This window comes from Macaca mulatta, chromosome 14 (genome assembly GCF_049350105.2).
Source record: "Macaca mulatta isolate MMU2019108-1 chromosome 14, T2T-MMU8v2.0, whole genome shotgun sequence".
NCBI classification, from domain to species: Eukaryota; Metazoa; Chordata; class Mammalia; order Primates; family Cercopithecidae; genus Macaca; species Macaca mulatta.
The window spans coordinates 72,197,465-72,209,589 of NC_133419.1; the positions used below are offsets into that span (position 1 = coordinate 72,197,465).

General features: G+C 44.3%; 1 protein-coding gene across 1 annotated transcript in view; it reads right to left on the reverse strand.

Moving 5' to 3' along the window:
- Nucleotides 1-12,125, reverse strand: part of XNDC1 (XRCC1 N-terminal domain containing 1) — a 28,346-nt gene that overhangs the window by 2,155 nt on the left and 14,066 nt on the right. Inside the window, 3 exon segments of the mRNA NM_001374474.1 lie at nt 2,100-2,172; nt 2,961-3,133; nt 3,375-3,457. Of these exon segments, the coding sequence (NP_001361403.1) occupies nt 2,100-2,172; nt 2,961-3,133; nt 3,375-3,457 (329 nt within the window).

A 12,125-nucleotide genomic window follows, 5' to 3' on the forward strand; every position in this document is an offset into this window, starting at 1 on the left:
GTATTGACAGAGTTCTGTAACCACAACCATGTAATTCCAGAACATTTTCACTACTCCCAAAAGAAACCCAGAACCCAGGCTGGGCGCAGTGGCTCATGCCTGTAATCCCAGAATTTTGGGAGGCCGAGGCAGATGGATCACCTGAGGTCAGGAGTTCAAGACCACCCTGGCCAACATGGCAAAACCCCATCTCTACTGAAAACACAAAAATTACCTGGGTATGGTGGTGTACGCCTGTAGTCCCTGCTACTTGGGTGGCTGAGGCAGGAGAATGGCTTGAACTAGGAGTTGCAGTGAGCCGAGATTGTGCCACTGCACTCCAGCCTGGGTGCCAGAACAACACTTTGTCTCAAAAAAAAAAAAAAAAAAAAAGAAAGAAAAGAAAAGAAAGCCTGAACCAGACTCTGGCAACTGCTAATCTACTTTAGTGGTTTGGAATTGCCTATTCTGGGCGTGAAATCATATACTATATGCTTTTTTGTGACTGACTTCTTACACTTAGTATGGTTTCAAGGTTCATCCATGTTGGAGCAGGTATCAGTACTATATTCCTTTTTTATGGCAGAGTAATATTCCACAGCATAGATATACCACATTTTATTTATCAGCTGATAGACACTTGGGTTGTTTCGATTTCTGGGCTATTATTAATAATGTTGCTCTGAACATTTGCCTGTAAGTTTCTGTGTGAACACCTGTTATCAATTCTTTGGAAGTATACACCTAGGAGCTGAACTGCTAGGTCATATGGTAACTCCATATAAACATTTTGAAAAACTGCTAAACTGTTTTCCAATCAGCTGCACTAATTTACATTCCCACTGGCAATATGTATGAGAGTTTCAATTTCTCCATATCTTTGCCAACACTTGTTATTGTCCATCTTTTTTATTACATCATCCTAGCAGGTGTGAAATAATCATTGTGGGGTTTTGATTGGCATTTCTCTGATGGCTAATGATGTTGAGCATCTTCTATGTGCTTAATAGCCATTTATATATCTTCTTTGGAGAAAATTCTATTCAGATTATTTGTCCATTCTAAAAATTAGGGTATCTTTCTATTGTTGACTTGTAAAGGTTCTTTATATATTTTAGATAAAAGAGCCTTACTGGGCCAGGCGCGGTGGCTCAAGCCTGTAATCCCAGCACTTTGGGAGGCTGAGACGGGCGGATCACAAGGTCAGGAGATCGAGACCATCCTGGCTAACCCGGTGAAACCCCATCTCTACTAAAAAAAAAAAAAATACAAAAAACTAGCCGGGCGAGGTGGCGGTCGCTTGTAGTCCCAGCTACTCGGGAGGCTGAGGCAGGAGAATGGAGTAAACCCGGGAGGCGGAGCTTGCAGTGAGCTGAGATCTGGCCACTGCACTCCAGCCTGGGCAACAGAGCGAGACTCCGTCTCAAAAAAAAAAAAAAAAAAAAAAAAGAGCCTTACTGAATATATGATATGCAAATACTTTCCTCCATATTCTATGGGTTGTCTTTTACTTTCTTGACAGTGTCCTTTGAAGCAGAAAAGATTCAGATTTTTTTTTTTTTTTTGAGACAGTTTCACTCTTGTTGCCCAGGCTGGAGTGCAATGGTGTGATCTCAGCTCACTGCAACCTCCGCCTCCTGGGTTCAAGCGATTCTCCTGCCTCAGCCTCCTGAGTAGCTGGGATTATAGGAACGTACCACCACACTTGACTAATTTTTGTATTTTTAGTAGAAACAGGGTTTCGCCGTGTTGGCCAGGCTGGTCTTGAACTCCTGACCTCAGGTGATCCACCCACCTTGGCCTCCCAAAGTATTGGGATTACAGGCGTGAGCCACTGTGCCCAGCCAAAGATTTAGATTTTGATGAAGCCCATGAAATACAGCATACTCATCTTCAGATTCTGGTTCACTACAGGACTGCCTCTTTGCCTAGTTCCAAACCTGACAACATGTGGACAAGGATATCTTTTCTTCAATGCCCTTAGGTCTAGACCCACAGGTTAAACCCAGACACAAGGATATTCTCTGACCTTAATGAAACAAGACTGGGGGTAAGGACAGCTGCAAAAGGGCAATAAGGTTTGGGGAGGTGATTTGGGTCTTTCATGTTGATCTACTTACCTTTGGTGCTGCACTTTCCTTCTTTTCATTCTGCCCACATCATTCTCAGAGTTTTGCTCCTCTGCTCTGGGCTCTGTATTAGAAATGCTCATTAAATATAGCTCTTAAACAAAACAGTCTTCACATGTGATGTTACTTCTTCTAAGAATATTCTTTCTACCCTCTTTGCCTGGAGGCAAAGAGTGTGCCTTTCTCACTCTTCCAAGTCTTAGATGAAATGCTAATTCCTATGCGGCACTTTCCCTGGATTCTCTAATCTACATCCAGTCATCCAATTATGCTTTTCCTTGACAGTACTCATCACAGTTTGAAGATTTAAATTTATTTGTGTGACACTGACATGTGTTTCTCCACTAGGGAAGGAGCATTGCTATTTTATTTACTGCGGTATCCCTGATGTCTAGCACAGAGCCTGGCACAAACGATGCTTAATAAATATCTGTCAAATGAGTGACAATAAAAACTATCAACTTCCATTCGTCTGGTTATCCTGAATTTATGAAACACTTTGTATAGCATTTAATATATTTTAAAGTGCTTTCATAGCTCCAGGGCCCAGCCTATAGTAGGTGCCCAAAAATTATGAGTTCCCTTCTAGTCTCTTTCTCTTAAAATAATAAACTACATCTTTCCTTCTGTGGTAGACGGCTGAGGCTCAAAGAGATAAGGATTGCTGATTCCTAGGCCAGTGCTCTTTCAATTACTATACAATATTTGATTTGTCTTCTGGTAACAAGACACCAACAATTATCTTTTCTATCACATGAAGTTCCACTAGTGAGCCATCCCTGTATAGCAATGGTAGATTCAGGGAGGAAGGGCATTGCTAGGGACAGGAAGGAACAGGTCATGTGGACTCACCTGCCCTGTCTGGAGGACTGGAACCTGATTCTGCATGGTTGTTCTTTGGGCTTGCCACACTGACTGGAGGCACCTTGCGGGCAGCAGAAAGCACCATGTGGGCTGAACGCCCCAGAGTCCCTGGCTGCATCTGTGTTAGGATATTCCTGAGCTCTGAAATTTCCTTGGTATCCCTGCAGGGAAAGAGAGTACTTGGTTCCACTTGAAATATAGGTCTTATTCTGCTCACTCATGTCAATGGCATTTAAGCAAGAAAGCTAGTTTAATATACAGATAGGGTTAGGCCTAGAGTATGTGATTAATTTGGTGAACCCAGGCTGGTCTTGTGTGCTTGTCAGTGACTTGATAGCATTTCTTTTCCAGGAGAAAGACCTGAGAGGTGGCTGGGAGACTTCCACTCTGTCAAGTACATACGTATGGGGATGTGGGAAGAATGTCCTCCGGATGGAAGGATTAGCTAGCCAGGGGCTAGGACCAGACTCCTGAGCATCAGAACCCTGAGGAAAAAAAATTGAGATATGAAATACCAAGATTCACCACCAGGGGACACTGCTACCTAGTGCCAGGGCCTACTCAAACTGTCAAACTACTCAAATGACTGAACTTTTTGGGGACGTTTATTTCATTATTTCCTTCTAAATATTATCAAATAATATTGTTTAGTTTTTAGTATGATTTATTTTGTGAACAATTTTGTTAACTTGCAACTAAAAACCTACCAATTTTAAGCCACAATTTCTAGCCATCTATAAAGAGATGTGTGTGTATGTATGCATATAGATATGTCTCTAGCATTAGCCACCATACCTATCACAGGCATTTTATAACCTCCTTGCTCCAGAAATGTCTATGTGCAATAATCTCCCAAATAATTTCTTTTTTTTTTTTTTTGAGACGGAGTCTCACGCTGTTGCCCAGGCTGGAGTGCAGTGGCACGATCTCGGCTCACTGCAAGCTCCGCCTCCCGGGTTCCCGCCATTCTCCTGCCTCAGCCTCCTGAGTAGCTGGGACTACAGGCGCCCGCCACCGCGCCCGGCTAATTTTTTGTATTTTTAGTAGAGACGGGGTTTCACTGTGGTCTCGATCTCCTGACCTTGTGATTCGCCCGCCTTGGCCTCCCAAAGTGCTGGGATTACAGGCTTGAGCCACCGCGCCCGGCCAATAATTTCTGCATAGAGATTTTATTTATATCGTAGTATGCTGGTTTCTTAATTCTTTGTCAAAATTCAATTTATTTGTGATTATACCCCTACTTTTTAAAAAAGAGATGGGATCTCAGCCTCGGTACAGTGATTCGTGGCTGTAATCTCAGCACTTTAGGAGGCCAAGGTGGGAGGACTGCTAGAGCCCAGGAGTTTCAGACCAGCCTGAGCAACATAGTAAGACCCTGTCTATAAAAAAATAAAAAAATTAGCCAGGCATGGTGGTACATGTCTGTGGTCCTAGCTACTTGGGAGGCTGAGGTGCTGAGGTGGGAGGACTTCTTGGGCTTCAGAAGCCAAGGCTGCAGTGAGCTGTGACTGCACCACTGCACTCCAGCAAGGTGACAAGAGTGAGACTCTGTCTCAAATAAAAAGAAGAAAAAAAAATTGGGTCTTGCTCTACCCAGGCTGGGATGCAGTGGCAGGATCATGGCTCACTGTAGCCTTGAACTCTGGGGCTCAAGCAATCCTCTCACCTCAGCCTCTCGAGCAGCTGGGACCACAGGCTCACACCACCATGCCCAGCTAATTAAAAAAATTTTTTTGTAGAGACAAGGTCTCACTATGTTGCACAGGCTGGTCTCAAACTCTTGGGCTCAAGCGATCGTCCCTCCTCGGCCTCCCAAACCACTGAGATTACAGGCACGTGCCATTGCACCTGGCCCCTAATTATTTTTTCTTTTTTGAGACAGTCATACTCTGCCATCTAGGATGGCGTGCAGTGGCATGATCTCAGCTCACTACAACCTCCGCCTCTCAGGTTCAAGTGATTCTTGTGCCTCAGCCTCCTGAGTAGCTAGGATTACAGGCGTGCACCACCACAGCCAGCTAATTTTTGTATTTTTAGTAGAAACAGGGTTTTGCCATGTTGGCCAGGATGGCCTTGAACTCCTGGCCTCAAGTCACCTGCCTGCCTTGGCCTCCAAAAGTGCTGGGATTACAGGTGTGAGCCACTGCTCCCGGCCTCCTAATTCCTTTTTCCTTTTTTATTTATATAAATTTCCTTTTTCCCTTACCGTAAAAAAATTTTTGTCTTTAATTTTCAACTCTGATTCTTCTATCACAGGTTATTTTAAAGGTAAATGTCTTTCTTGTAAAGCATGGCTTTGGCTTCATTCTACAAGGTTGAGTAGTATTTTCATTCTCATTAACTCTTTAATATTTTCTAATTACCATTACAATCTTTTCTTGGACCTAGCAATAATCCTGAAATTTTTTCTTTAATTTTCCAGGGTTTTCATTTTTTCTTTACCTTGTCTCATGAATGTTACAGTGAATGCTACTAGAAAGGGTAACTAGATAGGTGTGTAGAGATAGTTTATTTTAACCTTAACTCTAAGTGAGATTATCAGGAAATTAATTATTATAAAATGATTAATTATTAGCTTCTGAGCAAAGATTAGTTGAAATCAAGTGGCCTGGGTTCAAATCCACTTCAAGACTTATTTGGCAGTGTGACCTGGGTCACCCCACTAAATTTCTCTGTGCTTTTCTTACGAGAAAACTGGTGATCATGATAACCCCGTTTCACAGAGTTAAAAGCCCTATGTTTTGCTTTCACTATAACATACCAATTAAAATGATTCATTAGGAAAAAAGTCTATGACGTTTTAGGCATCCTAAATTATAAAACTGAGTGCCATCAATCTGTAATCTCAGCTTACACGTACCATCTGTCTCTTGCTGAAATGTTTCAGGTCATTCCTTCGCTACAGTTTCACAAAGTACCTGCATGTATGTTTCACCCTGCTGCTGATGTTCAATACCCTTCTGACAAGGCTCTGCAGTTGCTGACTCCCTTTGACTTCCATCCCACCATGGTCCTAGAAGTGCAGGGTAATGTAGATGGCCAAAATGGAAAAGAACCCTGAGAAACTTTTGTTTATCCTAAAACTGGGGTGAACATAGGTACTGGTTTGCCTGGAACAGTCCTACCTTGTATCTGTTGTCTCCGTATAAAAATAATAATGATAATTATTATTATTATGTTTTGAGACAGGGCCTCACTCTGTCACTCAGGCTGGAATGTAGTGGTATGATTATGGCTCACTGCAACCTTGATCTCCTGGGCTCAAGTGATCCTCCTACATCAGCCTCCTAAGTATCTAGGACGACAGGCATGGGCCACCATGCCTGGCTAATTTTTATTTATTTTTTTCTTCAGACAGGGTCTAGCTCTGTTGCCTAGGCTGGAGTGCAATGGAACAATCACAGCTCACTGAAGCCTTGAACTCCCAGGCTCAAGTGATCCTACCACTTCAGCCTCCTGAGTAGCTGGGACTACAGGCGTACACCACCATGCCTAATTTGTTATTTTTTGTAGAGATGGGGTTTTGCTATGTTGCACAGTCTGGTCTCAAACTCCAGGGCTCAAGCGATCCATTCGCCTTGGCCTCCCAAAGTGTTGGGATTACAGGCATGAGTCACTGCACCTAATTTTTAAATTTTTTGTAGAGGCTGGGTGTGGTGGTACACGCCTGTAATCCCAGCACAGTGGGAGGCTGAGACAAGAGGACTGCTTGAGCTCAGGAGTTTGAGACCAGCCTGGGCAACATAGTGAGACCTTGGTCTCTATAAAAAATAGAGGTGGAAGGTTGCAGTGAGCCGAGATCATGCCACTGTGCTCCAGCCCGGGCGACAGAGCGAGACTTTGTCTTTTTTTTTTTTTTTGAGACAGAGTCTCGCTCTGTTGCTCAGGATGGTCTCGATCTCCTGACCTCGTGATCCGCCTGTCTCGGCCTCCCAAAGTGCTGGGATTACAGGCTTGAGCCACTGTGCCCTCCCCGACTTTGTCTTTAAAAAAAAAAAAATTATTTGGGCCTGGTAGTATGCACTTGTAGTTCCAGCTACTGGGAGGTTGAGGCGGGAGGATTGTTTGAACCCAGGAGGTGGAGGTCGTAGTGAGTGATCACGCCACTGCACTCCTGTAATCCCACCTGTAATCCCACCTGTAATCCCAGTACTTTGGGAGACTGAAGTGGGCAGATCACACAGTCAGGGGATGGAGACCATCTTGGCTAACACGGTGAAACCCCGTCTCTACTAAAAGTACAAAAAATTATCTGGGCGTAGTGGCATGTGCCTATAGTCCCAGCTGCTGGGGAGGGTGAGGCAGGAGAATGGCATGAACTTGGGAGAAGGAGCTTGCAGTGAGCCAAGATCGCACCACTGCACTCCAGCCTGGGTGACAGAGTGAGACTCCGTCTCAAAAATATAAAAAAATAAAAATAGGCCGGGCGTGGTGGCTCAAGCCTGTAATCCCAGCACTTTGGGAGGCCGAGACGGGTGGATCACGAGGTCAGGAGATCGAGACCATCCTGGCTAACACGGTGAAACCCCGTCTCTACTAAGAAATACAAAAAACTAGCCGGGCGAGGTGGCGGGCGCCTGTAGTCCCAGCTACTCGGGAGGCTGAGGCCGGAGAATGGCGTGAACCCGGGAGGTGGAGCTTGCAGTGAGCTGAGATCCGGCCACTGCACTCTAGCCTGGGCTACAGAGCGAGACTCCGTCTCAAAAAAAAAAAAAAAATAAAAAAAATAAATAAATACTTTTTTTGTGGAGACAGCATCTCGCTATGTTGCCCAGGCTGGTCCTGAATTTCTGGGCTCAAATGATCCTCCCACTTTGGTCTCCACAAGTGCTAGAATTAAAGGCATGAGCCACTGTGCCTGGACTTAGCGTAATTATTAATAGCATTCTCCTTTGCCCTTAAAGTGTCCTGGTTTGGATGATAAGTTTTATGGTGACTCTATCTACAACTCCCCTTTAAAAGGTCACTTATATAATGAACATTTACACTAAAAGGCTACTTTGCTCTGGGCGATGTTCTAGGTGCCAGGAATGCATTACAGAACGAGACAGACAGGTTCCTAATCTCATGGAGCTTCATTTTATTGACTAGGCAGGATCACAGAGATCGAGCTCCACTCATGTCAGCTCTTAGCACTGCAGCAGTGGAACCTGGTAGGGCACACCGAACTGCCACTGTCGGTCCTTTTACATTTTTTAGCCCTTTCCACAATGGAAGAGTAGTCTAAGACCAAATCTGACTTTGTCTTAGCTCTCTGGATCTCTCCTAAAACTGCACGACAAAAGGATCTACTCTTGTTCTTTCTGCTCTAACTTCATTTTCTCTTCCCAGTGCTGCCTCTTCTTTTTCTCAGGAACCTCAAAAGGATTGACTCTTGTGAAGTTCGCTCATGTGAACTGGGATTCTTTTGGTTGTGAAAGGTTTGAAACTTCTAGGAAAGTTTCTTGTGTGCACAAGAGGCAGAGTGTGTAGTGTAGGCAGAGTGTAGGGACAGGAGACCTAGTCCTTATGCTGTTCTGACTCACTGTAGGACTCTGAACATATAGAAGTTTTCCTATCTGAGATGGAAAATGAGATGGTGGGGGTTGGATGATCTCTAAAATTCCATGACTCTAGCTTTGTATGATAAAACACTCATTTTTTATGAATGAAATATGATGGAGGGTACTGGCTTAGAAAGATAAACAAGTGTAACAACAAAGCAAGAGGAGTCAGAATAGGCTTAAGAAAAAAACTAGAAGCCTGGTTGAGCAAATCGAAGTAAATTGATATAACCTCAGGGCTAGAAATCCATATATCTTAGGAGTACAGGCGTACTTCATTTTATTGTGCTTCATAGATACTGTGTGCTTAAAAAAAAAGGCAGGTTTGTGACAACGCTGCAAGTCTATCAGCACCGTTTTGCTAACAGTATGTGCTCACTTCCTGTTGCTGCGTCACATTTTGGTAATTCTCACATTTCGGTATTTCTCACATTTCAAACCTTCTCATGATTACTACATTTGTTACAGTGATCTGTGATCAGTGATCTTTAATGTTACTATTGTAACTGTTTTGGGGGTGCCACGAATTGTGCTCACATAAGATGGTAAACTTTTTTTTGGTTTTGAGACAGGGTATCGCTCTGTCACCCAGGCAGGAATGCAGCTGCACTAATCATAGCTCACTGCAGCCTCAAACTCCTGGTTTCAGGTGATCTTCCTGCCTCAGTCTCAAGTAGCTGGGACTACAGATGTGTGCCACCATGCCTGTTTCTTTTTTTTTTTTTTTAAGAGACAAGGTCTTTTTTTTTTCAGAGACACCTGACCTCAAATGATTCTCCCATCTCAGCCTTACAGGTATGAGACACTGTGCCTAGCCTAAGATGGCAAACTTAATTGATAAACATTGTATGTGTGCTCCACTGACTGGTCATTCCCCTGTCTCTCTCCCTCTTTAGGCTTCCCAACTCCCTGAGATACAACAGCATCAAAATTAGACCATTTAATAATCCTAAAATGGCCTCTAACTATTCAAATGAAGTGAAGAGTGGCATGTCTCTCACTTTGTGGTTGCAGGGAGCAGGGTGATGAAAGGTCTGTCCAGGGGCCAGGAAGAACGGCCCACATCAATCTGCAGGAAAGCACAGCCACGAGAGAAGGATAAGAGGGATGAGATGACTGCTTTAGTAAGAAAGGAATAGCAAAGGCTAAGGTAGGCTGAAAGCTAGGCCTCCTGTGGCAAACAGTTAGCCAAGTGGTAAATGCAAAGAAAAAATTCTTTTTTTTGAGACAGGGTCTCACTGTCACCCAGGCTGGAGTACAGTGGTGCAATCTCACCTCACTGCAACCTCTGCCTCCCAGGCTCAAGTGATCCTCCCACCTTGGCTTCCCAAGTAGCTGGGACTACAGGCATGTGCCACCATGCCCAGATAATTTTTTTTTTTTTTAGACGGAGTCTCGCTCTGTTGCACAAGCTGGAGTGCAGCGGCACGATCTTGGCTCACTGCAACCTCTGCCTCCCGGGTTCAAGCAATTCTCCTGCCTCAGCCTCCCAAGTAGCCGGGACAACAGGTGCACGCCGCCACACTCGGCTAATTTTTTGTATTTTAGTAGAGACGTGATTTCACCGTATTGCCCAAACTGGTCTTGAACTCCAGAGCTCAGGCAATCCACCTGCCTCGGCCTCCCAAAGTGCTAGGATTATAGGCATGAGCCACTGGGCCCGGTCAATTTTTGTATTTTATGTAGAGACAGGGTTTTGCCATGTTGCCCAGGCTGGTCTTGAACTCCTGAGCTCAAGGGATCTGCCTGCTTTGGTCTTACACAGTGCTAGGATTATAGGCGTGAGCCACCACATCCAGCTGAAAAAATTCTTGAAGAAAATTAAAAGTGCTACTCTAGTGAAAACATGTATGATAAGAAAGCAAAACAGCCTTATTGCTGACGTGGATAAAGTTTTAACAGTATGGATAGATCAAATCAGCCATGATACACACTTATCCCAAGCCTAATCCAGAGCAAGGCCCTAACCCTCTTCAATTCTATGAAGGCTGAGAGAGGTGAAGAAGCTGCAGAAGAGAAGTCTGAAGCTAGCAGAGATTGGTTCATGAAGTTTAAGGAAGAAAAATCCATCTCCTTAACATTAAAATGCAAGACGAAGCAGCAAGTGCTGATGGACAAGCTATAGCAAGTTAGCCAGAAGATCTAGCTAAGATCACTGATGAAGGTGGCTACACTAAACAACAGGTTTTCAATGTAAATGAAACTGTCTTCTATTGAAAGAAGATGCCGGGCAGGCGTGGTGGCTCATGCCTGTAATCTCAGCACTTTGGAAGTCTGAGGCGGGTGGATTACAAGGTCAGGAGTTCGAGACCAGCCTGGCCAATATGGTGAAACTCCATCTCTACTACTAATACAAAAATTAGCCAGGTGTGGTGGTGTGCGCCTATAGTCCCAGCTACTCGGGAGGCTGAGGCAGGAGAATTGCTTGAACCTGGGAGGTGGAGGTTGTGGTGAGCCGAGATTGCACCACTGCACTCCAGCCTGGGCCACAGAGCAAGACTCAGTCTCAAAAGAAAAAAAAAAAAAAAAAAAAGATGCCACCTAGGACTTTCATAGCCAGAGAAGAGAAGTCAATGCCTGGCTTCAAAGGACAAGCTAACTCTCTCTTTAGGGCTAATGCAGCTGGTGACTTTAAGTTGAAGCCAATGCTCATTTACCATTCTAAAAATCCTAGGGCCCTTAAGAATTATGCTGAATCTACTCTGCCTGTGCTCCATAAATGGAACAACAAAGCCTAGATGACAGTACATCGGTTTACAGCATGGTTTCCTGAATATTTTAAACCCACTGTTGAAATCTAGTACTCAGAACGAAAGATTCCTTTTCAAAACATTTCTGCTCACTGGTAATGCATCTAAGCCAAGAGCTCTGATGGAGATGAACAAGGAGCTTAATGTTGTTTTCTTTTTTTTTTTTTTTTTTTTTTTTTTTTTTGAGACGGAGTCTCGGTCTGTGGCCCAGGCTGGAGTGCAGTGGTGCGATCTCAGCTCACTGCAAGCTCCGCCTCCCGGGTTCACGCCATTCTCCTGCCTCAGCCTCCCGAGTAGCTGGGACTACAGGCGCCCGCCAACTCGCCCGGCTAGTTTTTTGTATTTTTTAGTAGAGACGGGGTTTCACTGTGTTAGCCAGGATGGTCTCGATCTCCTGACCTCGTGATCCGCCCGTCTCGGCCTCCCAAAGTGCTGGGATTACAGGCTTGAGCCACCGCGCCCGGCCTTAATGTTGTTTTCATGCCTACTAACATAACATCCATTTTGCAGCCCACAGATCAAGAAGTAATTCAACTTTCAAGCATTGCTATTTAAGAAATATATTCTGTAAGGCTATAGCTGTCATATAGATAGTGATTCCTCTAATGGATCTAGGAAAGCAAATGAAAACCTCCTGGAAATAATTCACCATCTTGGATGCCATTAAGAATACTGGTGATTCATGGGAGGAGGTCAAAATATCAACATTAACATGAGTTTGGAAGAAGTTGATTCCAACCCTCTTGTGGGCTTTCAAGACTTCAAGGGAGGAAGTAACTGCAAATGCGACACAAAATAGTATGAGAAGCAGGCCGGGCGTGGTGGCTCACGCCTGTAATCCCAGAACTTTGGGTGGCTGA